The sequence below is a fragment of the Sapajus apella genome, unplaced genomic scaffold (genome assembly GCF_009761245.1).
Source record: "Sapajus apella isolate SASKATOON/1434 unplaced genomic scaffold, GSC_monkey_1.0 scaffold15, whole genome shotgun sequence".
NCBI classification, from domain to species: Eukaryota; Metazoa; Chordata; class Mammalia; order Primates; family Cebidae; genus Sapajus; species Sapajus apella.
In genome coordinates this window covers 2,243,326-2,266,937 of record NW_022436955.1, presented here as the reverse complement: position 1 = coordinate 2,266,937, position 23,612 = coordinate 2,243,326, and the positions used below count along the sequence as shown (strand labels likewise).

At 43.3% G+C, this 23,612-nt stretch overlaps 1 protein-coding gene across 1 annotated transcript in view; it reads left to right on the top strand.

Moving 5' to 3' along the window:
• CSNK2A2 (casein kinase 2 alpha 2) overlaps nt 1-18,248 on the top strand; it is a 39,671-nt gene extending 21,423 nt beyond the window's left edge. Inside the window, exons 5-12 of the mRNA XM_032284057.1 lie at nt 2,072-2,131; nt 7,474-7,557; nt 8,347-8,457; nt 8,853-8,954; nt 9,601-9,701; nt 10,543-10,691; nt 12,089-12,182; nt 17,802-18,248. Coding sequence (XP_032139948.1) covers nt 2,072-2,131; nt 7,474-7,557; nt 8,347-8,457; nt 8,853-8,954; nt 9,601-9,701; nt 10,543-10,691; nt 12,089-12,165 — 684 coding nt within the window. The 3' untranslated portion in view covers nt 12,166-12,182; nt 17,802-18,248. The remainder of the gene's footprint in view (nt 1-2,071; nt 2,132-7,473; nt 7,558-8,346; nt 8,458-8,852; nt 8,955-9,600; nt 9,702-10,542; nt 10,692-12,088; nt 12,183-17,801) is intronic.
• Nucleotides 18,249-23,612: the final 5,364 nt, after the last annotated feature.

Sequence of the window (23,612 nt, the reverse complement as noted above, 5' to 3'; positions counted from 1 at the left end):
AGTGAAGAACAGAGCTACAAAAGTCAGAGGAAGCCAGACTGTGGACGCTGCATAGTCTTGGATTTTAGGCCCAGGCAGTTAAATGTTACAGATGTAGGTTGGTCTTCTCCTACCCAGAGATCCTGAGAAGTGAGGGTGAAAGGCAGCCAGTCACTAGGGACTCTGTAATATCTTAGGCCTAAATTCTGGTATACAACTGGTGTCTTGAATTAAATTGTTAATGGTTGTAGTAGCTAGAAATACTATTGGCAGTCTAAAGACATTTATTTTTATGGCTTACCCATTTATACAGATACATGGTGTAGGTACCACATGATGAGGAAAGCCTTCCACAGATAAAAGTCTAATAAAATAGCCCATGTTAATTTTTTGGAAATAAAATGCTCCAGCCTTCTAAGGGTTAGAAAATTTGATCTTTTCTCTTTCATAGGGTATTTTTTGACTTAAGTTCATAGGGTATTTATTGACTTGAAGTCCAATTTAGCATAGTCTCTGTGAATGATTTCCTTAACTCACAGAGGAGGAACTGCTTTGACATCCAAGAGATGGCATCTTAAGCCTCTGTCTGTACATTCAAGCTGTCAGTGTGCAGCCTAAGTAGAGCTGGGAGAGAACAAAAAACTTGCGTATGTGTTATGTAGCTGAAGCTCTCTTGAGCAGAAGTAGTGGCTTGTTGGTGCGGTTCTGCCTAAATGGGGTTCAGCTGCAGCCAGGGCCAGCCACCCACTCTACAATACTGTGTGCTGGCCTGTATATTTCATTCCCTGCGCTGCCCTGAGGTTGATGAAATAAAATTTTTTCCTAAGCTCGAAGGGGAAATTACTGAAAGGGGGAAACCTGAGAAAGCAAAGACCTGGTATTCTTAGAAAATGTTAAATTTGGTTCTTGGCAAATTTGATGTTTTTATTAAAATATTTTGAACATTATATTTGGATCAAAAATATAAAATGGTAGACAGTGAAAAAAACTCTTTTACTCCCCTGTATTCCAGGTGCATGTCCCTCTACATATATATACATGAAACCAGTTTTTATTACTTCTATATCATTTTTGCAGATACAGAAAATGTGGATGTATAGTTTTATTTTCCTCGCTATTACACAGATACATTGTATACGCTGTTCTGTGTTCCCTGGAGAGATTCCCTACATTGCTTGAGTCTCTTTCCTAATGGAAGAACAAGAGAAGTTTAATAAAGGCGTGTTTCTTAATTTTATGGAAAGTGTGGGGCTTAGATTGATGAGAAAAGAGATTTACTTGGATTTGATCGACTATCAAAGATGAGAGTTTCTGACAAGGGTTTATGATGCTTTAAATGAAGCTTGTAGCATTAATGTATTCTTACTCTTAGAAATTTTTTAAAACTCCCAGTGAGTGCATCTTTGGATTATCAGTAATGAAAACTTTCCACTGTTTATTAGTTTGGTCAGTGATCATTTTTGATACCCTCTTTTTCACTCCCAAGCCATCAGTTGTTGCCTGTGAAGTGTTCTTTTTTTCCAGCCTGGAGTTGGTTTCCCGGGAGCGGAGGGTATAGATTTTTTTTGTAAGCTCTTGCCATCTGCAAATGCTGTAGCACCTCCTTTTTCCTCATTTCTTTCAAGAACAGCCTATCTCACCACTATTTTACGACAGTAGCCTGTGAAGTTCTTCAGAGATCTTGTATCCACTCAGAACCCACTTTTCTAGAGTATACTGCGGTGCTGCAGTGGGGTTAGATTTCTTTACAGTAAGAATGTGAAGACAGACAACTTAGACTTCACATGGTGTAATTGTGGTTAATGATTGTAATTGGCAAAATCACAGAGCATTAAATAGGAAAGATCTGAGTTGACTTAAATGGTTTTTCTCCCTTGGAATTCCTTCCGTTTTTTTTCTTCTATCCTATGATTGAAATATTAAACCTTCATCTTTAGACTTTGCTCCCATTTATTTCAGATCAGGTAGTGAAAAAGTCATGGGATACCTTAGTCACTTAAGTATCAAGTAAGCTTAGAGAATGGCCTGCACTTGGGATGACAAGACCCAATGAGACTAAATTAACTTTCTGTTTTCTGGACTCTTGTTTCAGCAACTCTACCAGATCCTGACAGACTTTGATATCCGGTTTTATATGTATGAACTACTTAAAGTAAGTGGCATTCATAAACCATTAACTTTTTCAGTCTTGTTCATTAGAAGATAAGTTTTTGAGAGAGCAAAAAGAACTCAAGTAAAATGTTTCTTGACATCCAGAGGATTTAGTGAAGTTTTAAAATTTATATTGAGGCTTCCATCAAGGAATCTTCATGTAGAAACTTTCCAGTGGAACTGAGAAAAAAATGGCCAAGTCAAGGGGTACCAGGGACGCTATACCTTAGGACCTCCCATAGCTCTTGTTGGTCCATGAGTTTTCTCTTTTCTGCTTTATTAATACTTACTGTGAATATAACAAATCACCCCAAACTTAATGATTTTTTAAAAATGATTATTGTTTGTTATGATTCTGTGAGTTAGCCCGATGATTCTTTAGGTCTCAGTTGACTTGACTGGGGCAAGATGGCTTTACTGACAATCTAGACCACAGCTCGGGCAGCAGGGATAGCTGAGGTCTCGTCTTCCAGCCCGTGAAGTTCATGCTGCTTCCCATGGTGGTCCTCCTGGGGTTCCTAATAGCAGAGAAGGGGAAACCTCAATGTATAGGTATTTTTCAACTCGCTACCCGTGTCATATTTGCTAATACCCTGTTGGCCAAAGCAAATCACATGACCAAGCCTAGCTTCAAGGGGTGGAAAAACTGACTCTGCTTCTTGATAGAAAAAGCATTGAAGTTATATTATAGAGGGACATGCCTACAAGGGTGGCAGGCATTTACAGCCATCTTTCCTTGCCATGTGTCATCATCCCCTTCTTGGACGAGTCTTCCTACCCTACCCCTGTAGCCCTGGCTTGTTAATGTCAGGAGAAGTGATGGGTAGAATATCTAAGACTTACTAATCCCAAGCACAATGAAATTTTGTAGAATTACTGGTTGGTGGAGGAATGACCACTTTTAGTTTGCCTAGATAAACACTTAAAGAACTCTAAATTTGTAAAACGGAATACACCCATGGGTCCTAAATTTTTGTGTTATGGATCACTAAGAACCTAATGAAAACTATGAACTCCCTCCAAAATGCATGTTTTAATATGCAGTCCTGCGAAAAGTTTGAGGGTAGTCGTAGATTTTTTTTTTTTTTTTTTTTTTTTTAGACGGAGTTTCGCTCTTGTTACCCAGGCTGGAGTGCAATGGCGCAATCTCGGCTCACCGCCACCTCCGCCTCCTGGGTTCAGGCAATTCTCCTGCCCCAGCCTCCTGACTCGCTGGGATTACAGGCACACGCCACCATGCCCAGCTGATTTTTTGTATTTTTAGTAGAGACGGGGTTTCACCATGTTGACCAGGATGGTCTCGATCTCTTGACCTCGTGATCCACCCGCCTCGGCCTCCCAAAGTGCTGGGATTACAGGCGTGAGCCACCGCGCCCAGCCTTAGTTGTAGATCTTAAGAACCTCTGAAATGAGATGATTTAAGGTACTGGCGTTACTGAAGAAAATGGCCAAGATGGAGTTTTAATGGGATTGTCAACTAGTTAACCGAGTTGAATCAAGGCTGGGCTTTAGGGAATGGGAATTTGAAGAACTAGTTCTGTGAAATGAATATGTTTTTATAAGAACTTGTACGAACCACTTATCATTAGAGAAAGCTAAGGTGGTGGATTGAAGGGTTCACTCATGCCTAGTGGGTCTTCCTTTTTGTCAGTAAGATCAGAAAGACAGGGAGGTTGAGCTTGATTTATCCCACCTTTCTCCTTATCTTCTCCAGACTGGAATTGAAGCATTGGTGTGGGTGAAATTTACAGTGCCATTTTCCTGTGAACTGTCAGGCTAGCTCCTTTCCTGGAGGTGCTTCCTGAGTAAATCCCATGCACTCTCACCCTATGAGAGCTACAATTCAAATCTCACAGTTGGTTATTTTTAAGTAAGGTAGTATTGAGATTTTGTGTTATTAAACCATCAGCCAAACCTAAAGTTGAATAAGCTACCCTGCTCTTAGGTCCCATAAAGACATCCAGCTAATGGAGGTCTTCCCAGGTGGACGTGCGGGTATCGTTCAATGTCTGATGTCCTTTCTGTTTTCTGGAGGTAGCAGCTAGGCAGTAAGGGCATATACTTATTTTTGCTAATGAAACATAGAATCCCAGATGAAACTTGAAAAACGTCTTTCATGCTTAATGGTCAGAAACTGTACCAGATTTTAAAACTGAAATAATTCCCCAAAGAATTTCAAAGCATGTCAGTAACTCCACAGGGAATCTGACTAGGAAACGTGGCAAAAGAATTAATTACCTTACTGTATTTGTTCAGCCTTTGCTTTCGTCGAGTATTTTTCACATCCCAGATATTGTGGTCTTGATTATTTTGTTCCTTTGGACAAAGAGTAGGCAATATAGCAGAATCAACACTTGGTAAATTTTCTCTTTGAAAATAAAAAAATGAAGTGGAGAAGATGAAATATTTAACTCCTTTGAAAATGTAGAAGCACCTGAGGCTGAGAGCTGCAGTGTGATGACTCAGTGACTCACTGAGGCTTTGTTGTGCTACCTGATCTGATTCGGATTCAGGGAGGTCCGCCCTCAGGACCCCTGGTTTCATAAAGCACTGCCACAAAGGCATTTTGGAAAACAGAGGAAAAAACTGAAGTAGAATGTAAGTGAAGTAAATAAATCTTAAATGTACAGTCTTTTGGATGTTTGTGTATGTAAAACTCTCACACAGATTTACACAGGATGATGCTATCCAGTATAGTTAGTAGCCACTGCCCATATGTAGCTATTTCAATTAAGTAAAATTTAAAATTTAGTTCCTCGCTGGACTCGGTGGCTCACGCCTGTAAATCCCAGCACTAAGGGAGACCAAGGCAGGTGGATTGCTTGAGCTCGGGAGCTCGAGACCAGCCTGGGAAACATAGTGAAGCCCCATCTCTACAAAAAAATATATATGTAAAAAAGTAGCCAGGTGTGGTGCATGCCTATGGTCCCAGCTACTCAGGAGGTAGGAGGATCTGCTTGAGCCTGTGGGGCAGAGATTGCAGTGAGCTGAGATTGTGCCACTACAGTGTAGCCTGGACGGCAGAGCAAGGCCCTGTCCAAAAAACTAAAATAAAGTAATAAAATTTAGTTCCCTCGTCAAACTAGCCACATTTCAGGTGCTCAGTGGCCTCATGTGGCTAGTGGATGCCATATCATACAGTGCAGGAATGGAATATTTCCATCGTTGCAGAAAGTCCTGTTGCACAGGGCTGGTAGAGAATTCTGTACCAGCCTGCAGGGCTCTCTTGTGTTCTTCTCTTTAGTGTCTCCTCTTCTGAAGATTATATTCTTATCTCTATCCCCATAGTTTAGTAGTGCCTATTCTTGATCTTCAAATAACAAGCATCATATATTGTATTGTACTCTTTCCGTTTAGGGAAAAGCACAGATCGGGGGAGCTTATTCCTGGAATGCTAATCCTAGGACTCATTCCCTGGCTTGTGTACCCCTCCAGCAACCTGAGGGTTTAAGTTTCTCCACATTCTTGTCAACACCTGTCAGGTTGCTGGTGGGAGTAAAAGTGATGCAGTCACTTTGGAAGATAATTAGGCAGTTTCTTAAAAAGTTAAACATAGGCCTAGGCCGGGCGTGGTGGCTCACACCTGTAATCCTAGCACTTTGGGAGGCTAAGGCGGGTGGATCACCTGAGGTCGAGGGTTTGAGACCAGCCTGATTAACATGGAGAAACACGGTCTCTACTAAAAATACAAAATTTGCTGGGCATGGTGGAGCATGCCTATAATTCCAGCTACTTGGGAGACTGAGACAGGAGAATCACTTGAATCTGGGAGGTGGATGTTGTGGTGAGCCAAGATCGTACCATTGCATTCAAGAGTGAAAATTTGGTCTTTAAAAAAAAAAAAAAAAAAAAGTTGGCATACAACCCAGCACTTCCACCCATAGGAACCTAGGGGAAATGAAAGTATGAGTGGAAACAACCCAAATGTCCATCAGCTAGTAGTGGAATACTACTTAGCAAGGAAGACAACTTGGATGAATCTCAGAAACAGTATGCTGAATGAAAGTAGACAAAGCACTATACATGTATGATTTCATTTATGAATGTCCAGAAAAGGCAAACCTATACCAGCAAATAGCAGGTCAGTGGTTGGGAGCAGGGCATGGAGGGGGTCGGGAGTAGTTAGGAGAGGAGATTGACTACAGACAGGCTCACATTTTAGGGGTGATGGAGATGTTCTAAAACTGGATTGCGGTAATGGTTGCACAACTCTTTAAATTTATGAAAAACCATTATATACTTAAAATCTTATCTATATATCAATTGTCTTATACAAAGCAATTTTCTCCCTTGGAGAAATAATGTAACGTTAATTCTTTTTTCTTTTTTTTTTTTGAGACAGAGTCTCACTCTGTTGCCTAGGCTAGAGTGCAATGGTGCCATCTTGGCTCACTGCAACCTCCACCTCCCCGGTTCAAGCAGTTCTCGTGCATCAGCCCCACAAGTAGCTGGGACTACAGGTGCCCGCCACCTTGCCTGACTAAATTTTTTGTACTTTGAGTAGAGACGGGGTTTCGCCATGCTGGCCAGGCTGCTCTGGTCTCCTGACCTGAAGTGAGCTGCCTGCCTCAGCCTCCCAAAGTGCTGGGATTACAGGCGTGAGCCACCATGCCTGGCGTGATGATAATTCTTGAAGGCCAGCTGGCTCAGGGATTATATTTAAGGAAAATGTATTTAAGGAAAATACTAACGTTTGGTCATCTAGAAAACCCATGTGGGACACTTGTGTACAAGATAAGCCATGTTGAAAGATTATTCATGTCCACATAGATGCTGGTCTGTCCCTCAAACCACTGTGAGAGGTGACTCCAGTGAGGTTCCCAAATCTGGTTTATCATCTCTCCAACCCCCTCACTCCCTCCTGGCCTTTTTTGCCTAGGCTGGAGTGCAGTGGTGCCATCTTGCCTCATTGCAGCTTCCGCCTCCTGCGTTCAAGCAGTTCTGCCTCAGCCACCCCAGTAGCTGGGATTACAGGCATGCACCACCATGCCTGGCGTGTATTTTTAGTAGAGCCATGTTACCCAAGGCTAGTCTCAAACTCCTGACCTCAAGTGATCCACCCACCTCAGCCTCCCAAAGTGCTGGGATTACAGGCATGAGTCACTGTGACTGGCCTCATCTCATAGCCCTTGCCATTCCCTTCATAGCTCCTTTCTACCAGCTGTAGTGTGCACAGAGAGAAAGGGGTGCCTTCTGAAGCACGTTTTTTTCTCTTTTCATTACAGGCAGCAAGCTGCCCCTTGGGGGACTGTATTCAAGTCAACGTGTCACAATAAGACTATGGTTGCATTGGGGGATGGTAGAGGGTTTGCTTACTTTTCTCTGTGCTTTCTCACCTAATAGGCTCTGGATTACTGCCACAGCAAGGGAATCATGCACAGGGATGTGAAACCTCACAATGTCATGATAGATCACCAACAGAAAAAGGTACCATTACAGCCAGGTAGCAGCAAGCTTGATTAAAAGGCTTAGCACAGACGGAAAAACTGTCCAGTGCCGTGATGGTTTCTGTAGACCTGTGGTGGGTTTTTTGGCAAACCTTCATTACCATGATTTCTCCCATCTCTGCAGATTTCTACTTTGTATAGCATAGTACACAAGGAAAGCAGACAGTTTAACTGTAGTCACTTGTTTCATTTTGGTCATAGTTTTCTGGAGGGCCTCAGAAACAAATTACAGCTGGTGGTTTCTGCTTCATTTCTTGATGACCCGCAGACCAATCTGACTGGCCTTAAGAGTACACTTGGGTCCCTCCTATTTTTAATATCCAACTCTGGTTGGCCCTAATCAGTGAATAAGTGGATCATCTAGTATTAGATGAATAAATCACTAGAGCAGTGCTTCAATCCTGGAGTGAGACGTGTCCCCAGCCCTTTCACTGACGCCTGGAGCTTTTAACGAAAGCTGTGAATGATGGGAGAATATTACCATGTGTAACTGCCTAGAGTTTCTGAATGTAGGCAGAAAAAAAGGGTGAGCTCTATTGATCTAGAGAGTGATGGGCCGGATAATTTAAAAATTTTTAAAAAAGCATTTCAAGTGCTCTGCTCTAAAAATGACCTCTTAAACAGTTGCCGAAAGTGTGATTTTTAAGCCAGCGCACCTGCTCACATTTTTTGTGTGGCCAAATAATTGTTACCTAATGTGATGTGGCCTTGTAAGGCATAGGCATCTAGAAACACTCCTTTTACATGTTTTTTTCTGTCCTATTTGTAGCTGCGACTGATAGATTGGGGTCTGGCAGAATTCTATCATCCCGCTCAGGAGTACAATGTTCGTGTAGCCTCAAGGTACTTCAAGGGACCAGAACTCCTTGTGGACTATCAGGTAAACTTGTTAGCAGAGCTGCTCTGGGTTATTTATACTTGCTTAGGGCTTTTTCTGGTTTGCTGTTTATCTAGTCAGTTTGGATACACTCAAAACCCAGCCATTATTTCATCCCAAAATGCTAATTTTAAGTTTTTTCTCAGCTAGTTTTTTTTGGGGAGCAGAGAAGTTTTTAAATCTAAAATATCTGCAAAGGTCAAATGAAGACTAGAAATTCAGATCAGTTCTAGGAGCCAGGAAGTTTAATTTTTTTTTTTTTTTTTTTTTTTTTTAAGAAAGAAATTAGCTATGGCCATACCATCATGAACACACCTAATCTTGTCTAAAAAAGAAGTTTTTATCAGAAAAACTGATTTCTAATACCCTTGGCTGATGGATTGTCCTTTTCTTCTCAGATGTATGATTATAGCTTGGACATGTGGAGTTTGGGCTGCATGTTAGCGAGCATGATCTTTCGAAGGGAACCCTTCTTCCATGGACAGGACAACTATGACCAGGTGAGCAAACACTATCTGGTTCTTATTTGTTTGGGGGTGAATGCCAAGCACATAGCATCCTTACATAGGAATACTATCATTGAGCCACTAGTCATCTTTCAGTGTCTGCATAGGAGCTTTTCTTCAAGCTAAAGATTGCACAGAATTTTGTCTGTTTATCAGGTCTCCAGAAGTAGAGGCAGATAATGCTATCTATGCCAAACTTCCAGAATGATTCTGTGAAGAAGTCAGGTACCTCCTTGTCTAATGAAACTAGGTTTTAGTCATTGGATTGTGATGCCCCTGTACTAGTCCACCTCTAGAAGATTATTATCATAAGTTGTGTTATTTTTATTTTTTTAAGTTGCACTTTAGGTTCTGGGGTACATGTGCAGAACATGCAAGATTGTTGCATAGGTACACACATAACAATGTGGTTTGCTGCCTCCATACCCCTGAAGTTGTGTTATTTTAAAGGCAGTTTGGAAATTTGCATTCATGTGAACTCCTTGTCCTTGGGTCTGTCTGCCTGCCCTGGACTTAGATTTGTATCTGGTCCCTGGAGATTAAGTGGTGTGGAAGTCTTCTGATTCCTTGGTACAGCGTCCTCACGGGCTCACAGTGAGTTCTGTGCTCAGTGATTTGGTCAGTTTGTTTTGTGTTACAGCTTGTCCGCATTGCCAAGGTTCTGGGTACAGAGGAGCTGTATGGGTATCTGAAGAAGTATCACATAGACCTAGATCCACACTTCAACGATATCCTGGGACAGTAAGTAAGAGAGAGAAAGAGTGCATTACCTTACTCTATTTCAGAAGTGGAAAGGTTAGCCAAAATCACTTTCTTTTCCTGTTCTAATTATAGTAAAATGGAAATAGCCATCTTTTCCTATGCATATTTTCTTTAACTTATTTGAGATATTTGATACTTCTCTGAGAGGTAACCTGTTTGTCAATAGAAAAGGGAAACCAAAATCATAATGTTACAGAAAAAAAGTTTTCTGGTACAGCATGTGCTTATTTTTAACGGCCACACTTGGAGAGTGGTGATTCTTCAAATAAGAGCCTTAGTTTGTTTTTTAATTTTTTTACTTCATACCCCTTCAAGATGAAGAGACTTATAATTTCTTCTGATCTCTGTAAAGGATTTTCTATACGATAGCAAATTTTAAAGCGCATTGAGTTTTCAGGTACAGTGCAATAATGTTGAAAAGTAAATGTTTTGTTAATAGTTTTCAAACAGTATTTTATGGAACCTCCCTGTTTCTGAGGCTAGCCCTGGGAAATATATCTGCTGACCAATAAAAATTGCTCACTCTCCTGCACGCCACCCAGAATTGACTGAGAGCCTACAGCATACAAACTAAATTAGAGAGGTTCCATGTATTCTAAATCAGATATAGAAGTTTTACCTAATTCTGTTTATCTAATCACGGAGCACCATTGTGTTTCAGGATGCTATGCTGTAACTGTGGGGCAGCAGGTCAAGTACCAGTTAGAGATTTCACAAGCTTATAATCAGTGCATTATTCTAAGGTTTTGTTGGCTTTAGCCCGAGGAGATAAGGATTCTTATTTAGTCTCAGATGACTAATGCTTCATTTTTCTTCTCAGACATTCAAGGAAACGCTGGGAAAACTTTATCCATAGTGAGAACAGACATCTTGTCAGCCCCGAGGCACTAGATCTTCTGGACAAACTTCTGCGATACGACCATCAACAGAGACTGACTGCCAAAGAGGCCATGGAGCACCCTTACTTCTGTGAGTCTCCAGGGACTTTGTTCAGGGGGTGATTCATTAAAGAGAACACATCTTCCACTCGTTCTCTTTGAGACCAGTTAGGAGAATTCTAGGGTATTTGGATTAGATTATTCCTAAAATTTGGCCTCATTAATTGTAGATGATTGAGACAACTTTGCAGATCAGTTTCTTGATCACCAGAGGTGTTTGCTTATTCACTGGTTGGATCTCCCTTGAGTTCAGGCTGTTTGAATACTTCCTGTCACCCTGAATTCATAGATCACAAGTATCTAAGATTTGCTCTTAAATATCATTTATGTGGAAACCTAACTGAAGATTATTTCTCCCCTCAGAAAACTGGTACTTAAAGGTAGTAAGATAACCATTGTATATTTTGAAAGGAGATGAACAGATGGATGGATAAAAGGAATTTGAGGAAAGGAAAATAGATGGAGAGACTTCACTGAAATCTTGACTGAACTGCTCACTTAGCAGTGTGTACACATTCAGTTTGTGTGCTTGCTTATTGTTCCACATGTGTATGGTTCTCCCCACTGATAACGTGTTTCAAATAAACTTCCTGCTATTACCAGTCTCCTTCCTGGGGAGCAGGGAGGTTGAGAGACTTACCTCAGTTCACTTTCTGAATCAAGATGGAAATGTTTAACCCTTAAAGTTGTGGTCTCTGGCTTGATCAATATGCTGCCTTTCCCTGTCCTTTTTTTTCCTCTGGAGATTAACTAAATTTTTGCCTGAAGAATGTATCACTGTGGTCTTGAACCTATGGCCCATATGCATAAGGGAGTCAGCACATTTAAAAGGCTTCAGCCTTCTAGACCTCAGCCCCAGAGTACTCAGATGTCCCCTCTCCAGTATCTGGCTCAGAAAGCTGTTTTTACCCTTTGAGTTAGATCAAATTAGGATTACTAATGTTTATCACATGTAATTAATGATCTTTCTGCTTTTCTGAATACATGTCATACTTCAATTTGAAAAATTTCAAAGCACTGTTGCTTAAAATGGATTGGTCTTCTAATGGCTCTTTTACTCACCTTTCCTTTAAAGTGCTTATTACTCTACATGCTTTGAAGAAATTAGGGGTTAGAGATGATGTTAGTATTGAAAGAAAATAAAACTAGTAGAAATGTTGAACAGTGGGCAATTGGGGTTTCTATGCCTCTTAGCAGTTGAGTTCATACCCTGAGGAAGTATAAGAGTTGACGGCAATAACAGTTGCTGGTTATTTTTCAGTGTTTGGTTTTTATACGGCCGGAATTCCATGATTTCTGGCTCCTCTGTTGCCCTCTGACCCTGGCTTGCCTATCAGTCTGTCGCTCAGTCGAAAGCATGGATTTGCCATGGGCGTCTCTCGGCACTCCCCACCCTGATTGCCTGACTTTCCTCCTGCTTTCTTGCAGACCCTGTGGTGAAGGAGCAGTCCCAGCCTTGTGCAGACAATGCTGTGCTTTCCAGTGGTCTCACGGCAGCACGATGAAGACTGGAAAGCGACGGGTAATGCAGCATTGATGCTTGCCAATAAAACCAACCAACCAAACACAAACCTTGAAGGAAAACTACAGTGTGATAAAAAGAAATTCTAATCATTCCTTCTAAATGCAAAGAAGAGTAAAGACCTAAAAGTCTGTCAAAAAGCAAGAAAGAAACTCCCCAGTGCTAGTCTCCAGGGAGCTGTCACTGTGGCAGCATGGGGATGCACCTAGTTCAGGATCTAAAGGAGCTCTGCCTCTGGAATGCATGGGAGATAGAGACTCGGAGTTGTTGTACATTTACCTTTGTTTAACAGGGCACCACTGTTGAATTAACCCATTCAGTCAACAAGCTCTGAATGTCTGACTTCCTATCTATTCCATTGTGGTCCGGGTTTCCTTTGGTGAAATTCAGGCTCAAGTTTTAGCGAAATGTCAGCAGTCTATACTGACACACCAGCCTCATTTATGAAAAGGAGATATTAAAACAGTGACAGTATTTTTTTTTAAGCTCTTTACAAATCCATGTTTTATGTATTTTTTTATGACATGAGCTCTCCAGGAAATGTACCTCATCCCTGCAGTTTTCCTCCAAGTGGATTCATTTGGGAGCAAACTGCAGTCACTTTCACAAGAGTCCTCTTTGATGTCAGGAGGGATCATGCAACCTTGCAATGCCATGAACTGGTCCATCGGTGTCATCAAAAGTTCCATGCTAAGTGCATAACTTGGAGCTCACTATAACCTTTGTTGATTTGCCTAACCATAAAATCTTGTTGCTGTTTTTTTGTTGCTTTTTTTTTTTTTTTTTTTTTTTTTTGGCAGCCTTGTAAGGAGAACTTCACCACTTCCCAGCACATCCCTATGTGTGCGCCTTTTTTAATGCACCTCTCTGAAACAGAGACCTTTTTGTTCACAACCATAACTAAAGCTGGAAAGTCAGTCTTCAGGCAAGGTGAGGGAGGAAAATATCCCGTTAGAATTTTTTCACGAAAGACCGAAAAAAATAACTTTCTCCCACTTCCCTGTATCCCCATGAGATACAGTTTCCCACTGTAATCAGGGTAATATGCATTTGTAAGTTCTGATATGTGACACATTTATGTGATGGCAAAGATAAGTCTGTCTTGCATGCAGGTACTAGAGTTGTGTGGGCAGGTTCATCTGATAAGCAACTGAGAATAATATACAAGGGGCTTGGGGAAGAAAGTGGTGCTCCTGGAGCAAGTGTTGGATCCATTGTGCTAACCTTCATGTTAGCAGAGAAAGCTAGAGTGTAATAAAAATAGGGCTGATTTCATTTTGGGGACTCAGCACCAACATGGTTTGTAGGCAGTCCCCTCACCCCAGCTGCAGGGCCATGCCACAGCTCTGGGGACTTCACACACCTAGGCTAGAACGAGAGGTGTCTACCACATCACCCTTTAGGATTTCTTTATTAACTATTTAAAAATGCCATACATTTTTATAAGGTTAGATTGTTTGTTTGAAACATTTGTTTACATTCCATATTCCAATAAAATCTTATTGGTATTGGTAGCAGGTCCTATCTCTAAATGTAGATTCTATTTTTGTTGTTTGATCTGTGGGAACTTAAAATACAAATGAAACTCTTCTCTTATTATAGAGTTGAGTTTATAGAGTAAAAAAATAACAAATAAGATCCCAAAGCCAAGAAATGCATTCAGTTAAGGTCCTCATACCAATGCTGCCTGCTTGCATTGCACATTCTGTATATTAGTGTAAACATTTGTTCTACCTGAAAGTTAAAAGCAAGATGTGAGCTCTTGCCTATATTGATATGTCAGGCAGCAAAACTCAGTGTTTTGGATTATCAGAAGCCTTCTATTGTGCCCTTATAGGCAATCCTGAAGCGTTGGATATTGTCAGGGAGATGTGCCACTGCGTGTCTTTCCTGCTCCCCCTCCAGTCTCCGTTATCACCAACTCCTCAGCCCTCCCCACCCTTTTTTTTTTTAAGTTGCCTGTCCGGACCAGGCAAGAGGAGCCTACTGGAGGGTCTTGGTGAAGCGGTAACCCTATTCCTTTCCCTTGGGTCCCCCAGAGGTAATAAAAGTACCTGGGGGAGAAGAGTCAGGTGATTGGCCTCTGCCTGTCTCTCTGACCATGATGTAGGTGCAGACACAGTCTGCCTGCCTTGTCCTAGGGTTTTGTAACTGCAGCTTTGACACACACATTCTTCCTTGTAAGCACACAGCTTGCTTTTCCAGCACCTGTACTTTTACCTCTCTTCATGCCTTAGACTTAGAACATAACTGGGCTTGAAATGCTCACCCCTTCCTGGGTCTGGTCTGGACACCTAGGCCATTCTTTCCCAAACTGAAGTGAGTCCAGTTTCAGACTGTCGTCTTTTCCTGCCTCCAAAAACCATTTTTGTTTCCAAACCTAGCTCCCCTGAAATTTTAAGACTACCTAGGTTCGGAGATGGTCTTGGAGAGTTCCAAAAGGGGTGTGTGCGTGTGTGTGTGTGTCTGTGTGTGCGTGTGTGTGTCTAATATTTAGACTAAATCATGGTAAATATATGTACCCAGTATCCTTTTCAGTTAGCATATTCTTTCTTAAACTCATCTCAGTACTTTTCATTTGTTTGCATCATTATCTTAAACAGGTTAAAAGTGCCTATGATAAGGACTTAATTATTTCCTAAAGAAAAGCAAAAAATGTGGGGAACAGGGTAGTGTTATATTATCATCTCAGGTACTGCCTATGTTCAAGAACATAGACCTGGTATGGTGAGAACAAAAGGTTCCTATGCCAAATCCAGATGGATATATCATTTGTTGGCTACAAGTGAGCCTAACTGCAAGCTTTGCTTCTGCTGAGAAATCCCATGGTGAGAGCAGAACTCATGAAGTGCTGAGTCATATTTGCATCTCTGGTGTGGTGGCAGTTCACTCTCCCCTGGATGCTGTCAGCTGGCTTGCTTTCATCCTGTCCCTGTAGGCAGAGTAGGTGGCTGGGTAGGAGAAGCCATTGAGTGTACGATGTAGACCAAGCTTGCCTGGGCCTTCTCACCAACCAGAGAAGCGCCGGTGTTGTTCAGTGAGGCATTCAACACCACTCACTCAGCTGGGCCTCCTCCCAGACATTCTGTAACTTGTCAGCACTCACAAGGTTTAAAGCAAATGTGTTCCCTTGCAGAGAGGAAGGTGCTCTCAGACTGATAGAGGAGACAGACGGACTCGTAATCCTTGGGGACTTGGAGAGAGTGGCTAGGGGAGGGACTGTTAAAAGAAAAGGGACCAATAAGAAAAACCGTCTAAAGGTAGCTCTTGAGGAGGAAATGGACTTTTGAGGGGATCAATTAGAAGCTACCAAGTTTATGTTCTGGAATGCACCCTGGGGAGGTTGCTGCCCCCTGGATTGGTCCCAGTGGACTGAAAGGTGGTGCTCTCGAGTCAGGTGCTGAGTCCCAGAGAGAGCTGGGTGCCGTGGGGCTCACGGTCCGTGCCTACTCAGGGAAATGACTTAGGTTCTCCCAGGTGCTCTGTTGATAAGGATGGAAGCAGAACTACTTTGAGACACAAGCAACAATTGGAAGAATTTTTTTATATGAATTGAAATAGATCTAAGAGCCTGGTTAACAGTTTCCTTTAATGCCAGTTCAGATTACATGATTAGGAACCTGTGTTGCTGTGTGAGCACCCACAGGAACAAGCAAACTTACTTCCTACAAATAAACGAGGGGATATTAATTGATCAGAGTCACAGTCGTTTCAATATAAACCCTTCCGAAAGCAAAAGCAGGGACCACATGAGCACACAAGAAGCCAAAGTTTGTCACTGACCTTAATAAATTAAGACTGAGTAACATCCTGCCTTTAGGAAAAACTAACCCCAAGGTGGAGACCAGGGCAGGGGACGTGGCAGGGAAGCATGGGGCCAGATCAACCAGTAATAACATGCTTCTGAGCTATGTGGATGTGTAAATGAAAACACCCCCAACTAGATATTGTAGAGGCTGGAAAAATATGTGATGGGATTATACAGGTGATGCATATTTTTGTGTTGAGACTCAACAATGTGCTACAAATGTGATACTTAACCCTGAACTGCATGTATTGGGGATTGTTTTTTTTTTTTTTTTTTAAGAAAAAGAAAACAACTTTGAATCAATAAATTAACAGTTTTTCACCTGCTGGCTCTTCTTGCTGTAAATGGTGACTAAGAGGTTGGGACAGAAATCTTGACAACTAGTGGAAAACTTGGATAATCTTCAAGGACCATGGAGCCTTCTGTTTCCTTCTGTTTGCAGAAAAGCAACACTGCCTGGGTTGTGATCCTTTACAAGTGACTACTTCAGACACAATTGGCCACCTCTTTGTATCACTGGATGACTGATGTATGATTTATGTGCTGCTGCCCTTAGAGGGAAGAAAAATGCCATGTTAAATCCTGTTTTCTTAAATAAAAATGTTGACAATAACCAGCCTTCCCAAGTGGGAGACAAACCATTGCTATGAGGACCTTAACTTGTATTTCCTGTCTCTTTGGGGAGAAGGGAGGGATAAACTTTGAAATGCAAAGATGTATGTTACACCTTGGTGTGAAGACTTTCCTTTAGCAGAAGTGGGACTAGAGTGTCCTGGTGGGAGTGTTCCGTTTGTATGTACTTGACTCAGTCACGCCACTCAGATACCTGCTTCTTGGGATTGACTGTTTTAGTGTATGACTTTAACCTTGTGGCCAAGTGTTCTGCATTCGTGAAACTCCCTCCCTAGCCCCATTCCTTGCAGCACATGCTATTATTTGGCAGATGGTGGGGTCTTTAATTAGTGTGCTTTCTCCTCACCGAGCCTCTGTGAAGTTGGGTGCTTCGAATCGGCTGAAGTGCTTAAGGCAAATACAGTCATTTCTTTCTTAACCTTATGCACCACACAGCCCTTTACAAATACTACGCAGTGGAACCCTTCCTTTACCCAAAGAAAGTTTTCATGAAATGATGCTGTGTGTGTGACAGCTTCCCAGGTGCATATTCCTTTCTCAGCACTGTAGTGCTGTTCCGGGAGGCACTGCTGCTAGAATCCCACTGCTGGCATCTCACCACCCACTCGCTATGCTGGACATGGAAGGAGAAATGAGGTTTTCAGGCCATGCCAGGCAGCTAGCTGTTTCCAGAGGAGAGTTAAAAATATTTGAGCTCACTTACTGCTCTTTATTAGTGGACTCAGCCCTTTTTCTGAGTAAATACAGATCCCTTCTTAGTCCCAAGACACCTCAAATAATCAGGTCAGGTCTGAGGGGGACCTAGAGCTGATTGCTGAACTTGTAGCTTGACTGGTACAGAATGGTCAAGAGTCTTCGAGCCTTCTCCATCAGCGCCCTGGACTTGAGGGATGGGGTGGGGTAGGGTAGGAGACTGGGTCACAACACGTGCCCAGAGCACCCTTCCTGTGACAGAAGACTGTGCTAGAGACCACTCTGTCACGGTGATCAGAAGAGGAAGAAGGCAGAGGGTACTGTTGGAAACCTGAACTCAAAGCAAGTTCTCGCAAGGTTCACCAAGTGGCATGGGAAGGCCAAGCTTGTATTCTAGCACAGGCCCTCCTCCCACAGGTGGAGGCCTCCCTCACCTGCTCAGGTTGATTAATGCCATCTTTCCCTCCTCCCATCTCTTTCCCCAGGTCTGTTGCGGTTCTCCCACTTTTCCATAAGCAGAACAAGAACCAAATCAAACGTCTTAACGCGTATAGAGAGATCACGTTCCGTGAGCAGACACAAAACGGTGGCAGGTTTGGCAAGCACGAACTAGACCAAGCGAAGGGCAGCCCACCACCGTATATCAAACCTCACTTCCGAATGTAAAAGGCTCACTGGCCTTTGGCTTCCTGTTGACTTCTTCCCGACCCAGAAAGCATGGGGAATGTGAAGGGTATGCAGAATGTTGTTGGTTACTGTTGCTCCCCAAGCCCCTCAGCTCATCCCGTGGCCGCCTGGTTTTCCAGCAAACCACGCTAACTAGCTGACCACAGACTCCACAGTGGGGGGACAGGGGCAGTACGTGGCATGGCGGCAGTTACATATTATTATTTTAAAAGTATATATTATTGAATAAAAGGTTTTAAAAGAAACGTATGGAGAGTTTTCAGTATGGAAAGGGCCATCAACTGGGACCTGTGACTCAGGACGAGACAAAAGCGCATTCATGCCAGGTTCTAACCACATGAAGCAGGAGAGGTCCCCGGGGCAAGGCAGGCCAGTTTTCATTTTTGTTTTGAGATGGGTTCTTGCTCTATGATGGAGACTGGAGTGCAGTGGCACAACCATAGCTCACTACAGCTTCGACCTCCTGGCCTCGTGTGATCTCCCTGCTTCAGCCTCCTGAGTAGCTGGGATTACAGGTGCATGCCACCACATCTGATGAGTTTTCTTAAGTTGTCTTGTAGAAATGGTATCACCATGTTGTCCAGAGTGATTCAAACTCCTGACTCAAGTGATCCTCTCTCCTTGTCCCCCTAAAGTGCTGGGACTACATAGAAGTGTGAGCCACCACACTCAGCCAAGGAGGGCCAGTTTGTAAGGACTGTCTTCCAGAGCTGAGTGGTGTTAAGAGGTACACAGTGAACCAATCCTAGGAATGGGAATAACCATGGATCGTTCAAGTAGACTCTGAGCCAGGAAAGCTGGGCCTTGCCTTGAACACATTCCCACTGGCCAGCATCCTCCCCTGGCCTCTCCTTCAAATCAGGAGAGTCACCTAGCATGGTAGGTGGTGGGTAAATGTCACCTCCTGTGAATTTAGGAAGATGCCTTGGCCCTTTTCTTGGGTGCCCCTTTGCTCCCGTCTCCACATTTCATTCCATCTCAATCCTGTCCCCCTAGCTAAAGAAAGGCCTCATGTTGGAGGCTGGTTGAGTCTGCTGTCCTGAGGCAGGAGAGGGGCCAGGGTCTCTGATATGAGGGCTACTTCTGACCACACATTCTGAAGCACCCATGAACTGGAAGGAAAAGTGGACACGCAGATAGAGAGCTAGAACAGAAGCACTGGTTGTATTTGTTAAATGAGAGAAACCCAGTGCTACAAATGAGCCTTCGTTGGCTCCCATGGTCCTCAGCTCAAGACAGCAGTGCCAGGGCAGGTGAAAGCAATGGCCATGACCTTGTCCTGGCTGCTGGTCTGTGTCCTCCCACTGCTTGTAGGACAACAGAAGCTACGGGCAGATCTAGACACCAAAGCAACTGCATGGCGCACCGGCTAGGTCTCCACAAAAGCAACATGGTTCACACAACATTCTCTCTCCTCCGTGGCTAGTTCTGGCCCATGGTGGAAACCAAGTGTGGATGTTCAAAGTTTTCAGAGTGACTAAAGGAAAGCAAAGAGGCCACTTTCAGGGCAGCCACAGCATCCTGGTGTCCTTTGGACCAGCTTCTGTGGTATCTAAGCTGCTGCTCAGGTGTGGGAGCTTGAAACTGTGCATGCCCCCTGGACATCAGCAGGTGACAACCCACAGGCCCCCACCAGTAGGACACTGAGCAGATAGACTTGATGCTTTCCAGCTCCATCACTGGTCTAATTTTCTCAAGGCTCAAGGGGCCCTTTGTGACTCAAGGCTGTGCAAATTTCCGTTAGTCTCCCAGATCTCTGGGATGGCATCAAAATACCTTGTTATAATGAGCATGTCCTGTGAACATGCTTCATGCATGCACGTTTATCTCCACAGCCCATATCTGTGCTACAGAGCACAACATGCTGCCATCTGAGGTCTTTTCCGGACATGAAGGGTCCATTCTGTGCCAGTCAAAAATGATTTGAACAGAAGCATTTGATTGGCTTGCAAGTCATGTAGAACTTAGAACCATAGCTTCCTCCTCCAATTTCCCCCCTCAACCAGGGCTCTCTTTAAGTGTGGAAATCATGTTTTCCTCTGAAAACTTGAAACCTCTGAAGCATATCAAATATCTGAGTTTTATGGGTAATTTCGGTTGGGTGGAGAGCGTGTGGTTGTAGAAAGAAGAAAAAGGAGGTTATTTTGAATAGGTTGTTTCGACTTTTGAAAGCAGGGACATGCCCTAACACCCGCTAACATGAAAACCGTCTTCAGCTCCTCCTCAATGTGCGTGGAGATTCAGAACATCAGCTCTCATCTCCCAGCGGTCCTGGCTGTGTTCTAAACAATACTGATTGCATTTTCCTGATTACCAAAGTAATAAACTTTGCCTGTGGTAAAAAATTCAAATGCTTACAGAAGTAAATAATAAAGCCCCTGCCCCCAGCGACACACAAACAACATGCTCACACAAAAGCCTCTTCCTCCCTTAGAGGTAACCACCATTAAATTTTGTGTATATCTTCCCATTTTTTTCCTATGCACTTAGTATGGCTCACTGCAACCTCCGTCTGTAATCCCAGCACTTTGGGAGGCTGAGGCGGGCAAATTACTTGAGGTCAGGAGTTCGAGACCAGCCTGGCCAGTATGGTGAAACCCCGCCTCTACTAAAAATACAAAAAAATTAGCCGGGTGTGGTGGCATGCACCTGTAATCCCAGCTACTCAGGAGGCTGAGGCAGGAGAATCACCTGAACCTGGGAGGCAGAGGTTGCAGTGTTGAATCTAAGTAGCAGAGGTTGCAGTGAGTTGAGATCGCACCACTGCACTCCAGCTTGGGTGACACAGCGAGACTCTGTCAAAAAACAAAAACAAAAAAACATCTCAGGGTCCTGGGAATTTACCCATGCCAATGCAGTCTTGCATTACTTATTTATTTATTTTTTGACATAGAGTCGTGGTCTATTGCCCAGGCCGGAGTGCACTAGCATGATTTTGCCTCACTGCAAATTTCACCACCCAAGTGATTCTCCTGCCTCAGCCTCCCAAATAGCTGGGATTACAGGTGTGGGCCACCATGCCCCGCTAATTTTTGTATTTTTAGTAGAGATGGGGTTTCACCATGTTGGCCAGGCTGGTCTTGAACTCCTGACCTCAGATGATCCTCCCTCCATGGCCTCCCAAAGTGCTAGGATTACAGGTATGAGCCACCGCACCAGCCGCATTATTAACTGAAGAAATACGGGTGCCCTTTAAAGAGTTTGTCAGATTAGGAAACAAAAAGAAGTCAGAAGGAGCTAAACCAGGACTGTAAGGTAGATACCTAATGATTTCTTGTTGTATAAGTCTTGCAAAATTGCCCGTTTTTCATGAGTGAGCAGGTGCACTGTGGTGGAGAAGGAGTCTCTAGTGAAACTTCCCCAGGCATTTTTTCTGCTAAAGCTCTAGGTAACTTACTCAAAACACTCCCCTAGGAAGCAAATGTTATAATTCTTTGGCTCCCTTTGCTTTGAGCATCCCAAAAAGCTGTTGCCATGACCTTTGACTGGTCTACTTTTGCTTTGGCCAGACCACTTCCACCTCTGGGTAGCTACTGCTTTGTGCTCTGTCTTCAGGATCGTACTGGTGAACCCATATGTCATCTGTTACAGTTGTTTGAAGAAATCCTTCGGGTTCTTGGTCCCACTTATTTTAAATTGCCATGGAAAGCTCCGCTTTTCTCTATAGTTGATCTGGGCAGAGCAGTTTTAGCACCCATCAAATGGAAAGTTTGCTTAACTTTATTTTTCTTGATTTTTAAAATTTTCAAAATTCTGTAAACAGAACAAATTGAGATGTTTGTGCTGTTGGCTATTGTTTCTTTCTTTTCTTTTCTTTTTTTCTTTTTTGAGACAGAGTCTCACTCTGTCACCCAGGCCAGAGTGCAGTGGCAAGGTCTCAGCTCACTACGCCTCTGCCTCCCAGGCTCAGGTGGTCTTCGCACCTTAGTCTCTTGAGCAGCTGGGATTACAGGAGGCATGCGCCATCATGCTAGGCTAGTTTTTAAAATTTTTTTTGTAGATACAAAAATTTAAAAACTAGCCTAGCATGATGAGCAATATAAACTAGCTCATTATAGTGACCAGGCTGGTCTCGAACTCCTGGGTTCAAGCAATCCTTCCATTTTGGCCTCCCAAAGTGCTGGGATTATAGGTGTGAGCCACTGTGCCCAGCCGTGTTATCATTTTAATTGGGGAAAATGCGTAGTTACTGAGAGAAAGTTACGAGAACAATACAACCCATAAGAGACCAGTTTTTGTGGGCAGGCCACTGGGCTCAGTGAGCCCTGATTCCAAGCTGAGGAGGGTCTCTATGGACTGGGTGGGTCTGGAGCTGCAAGAGGCCAGGAGACACAGAGCCTGTGCTGGGCCTGCAGTGGCCAGGAGCCCCAAGCCTGTGATTCCAATTCACTGATTCAGCACAAACCTACTGCATATCCACTTAAAAATGCAAGCACTAGGATTGAGCACTGGGAATACATCTATAAGCCAGACAGACCTAATTCTTTCTCCCAGAAGCTCAGAACTAGTGATGGGTGAGACAGACAATAAGCAAATAATGATTTAGACCGTCAAGTGGTGATAAGTGCTAGGAAAAACTCAGGCAGAGTAACGGGAGGACAAGCGTCGGTAGAGTGTGGAGGGGGTGCTGTTTTTAAGACTGGGTTGTCAAAGACGTCCTCTCCAGTAAAGTAGTATTGAGGGCTGAGTAATATCCCCCCAAATGCATGTCCACCCAGAACCTCAGAATGTGACCGTATTTGGAAGGAAGGTTTTGCACATGTAATTAATCAAAGATCTCAAGGTGATGTCATGCTAGGTTCATGCTGTGCCCTAAATCCAATGCTGGGTGTCCTTATAATGAGAGGACACAGAGATACGGCAGCCACGTGGAGACGGAGGCAGAGATTGGAATGACGCTGCCACAAGCCAGCAAATGCTTGGGGGCACCAGAAGCCAGGAAGAAGCAAGGAGGGACCCTGCCCCAGAGCCTTCAGGGGGAGCATGGCCCAGTCAACATCTTGATTTTGGACTTCTTAGCTTCCTACACTGTGACAGATTACATTGCTGTTATTTTACATTTACACATTATTTTGAATTAATTTTACTTTTATTTTAGATAATTGCTACCATACTCAGGTTGTAGTCATTTGTCATGGCAGCCCTAGGTAGCTAATACAGATAGCGACTGAGTGGAGTGCTGAGTGAGGAAAGGAGTGAGCCAGTGGAGCAGGACCGGCCAGGGCAGGGGCAGAGGCAGAGGGCAGCCGGGTGAGAGAGGGGATGCAGGGTGCCGGCAGCACTGAGGGGGAGTCCGTGAGGAGACGGATGTGGGAGTGAAGGCCAAAGCGGTTTCAGGGAACAAGATGGAGGAGACTAGAGTAAGGAGGTTTTTTTTAATGTATGTGTATATATATGTGTGTGTGTGTGTATGTGTATTGTGTATGTATGTGTGTGTGTATGTACAAGTATATACATATACACACATATTTTTAAATATATAAACTTATTTTTAAATATTTTTTGTATTTTGTATACACACATTTTATATATATACATATTTCTCACTCTGTCACCCAGGCTGAAGTGCAGTGGCACAATCTTGGCTCACTACAACCTCCACCTCCTGG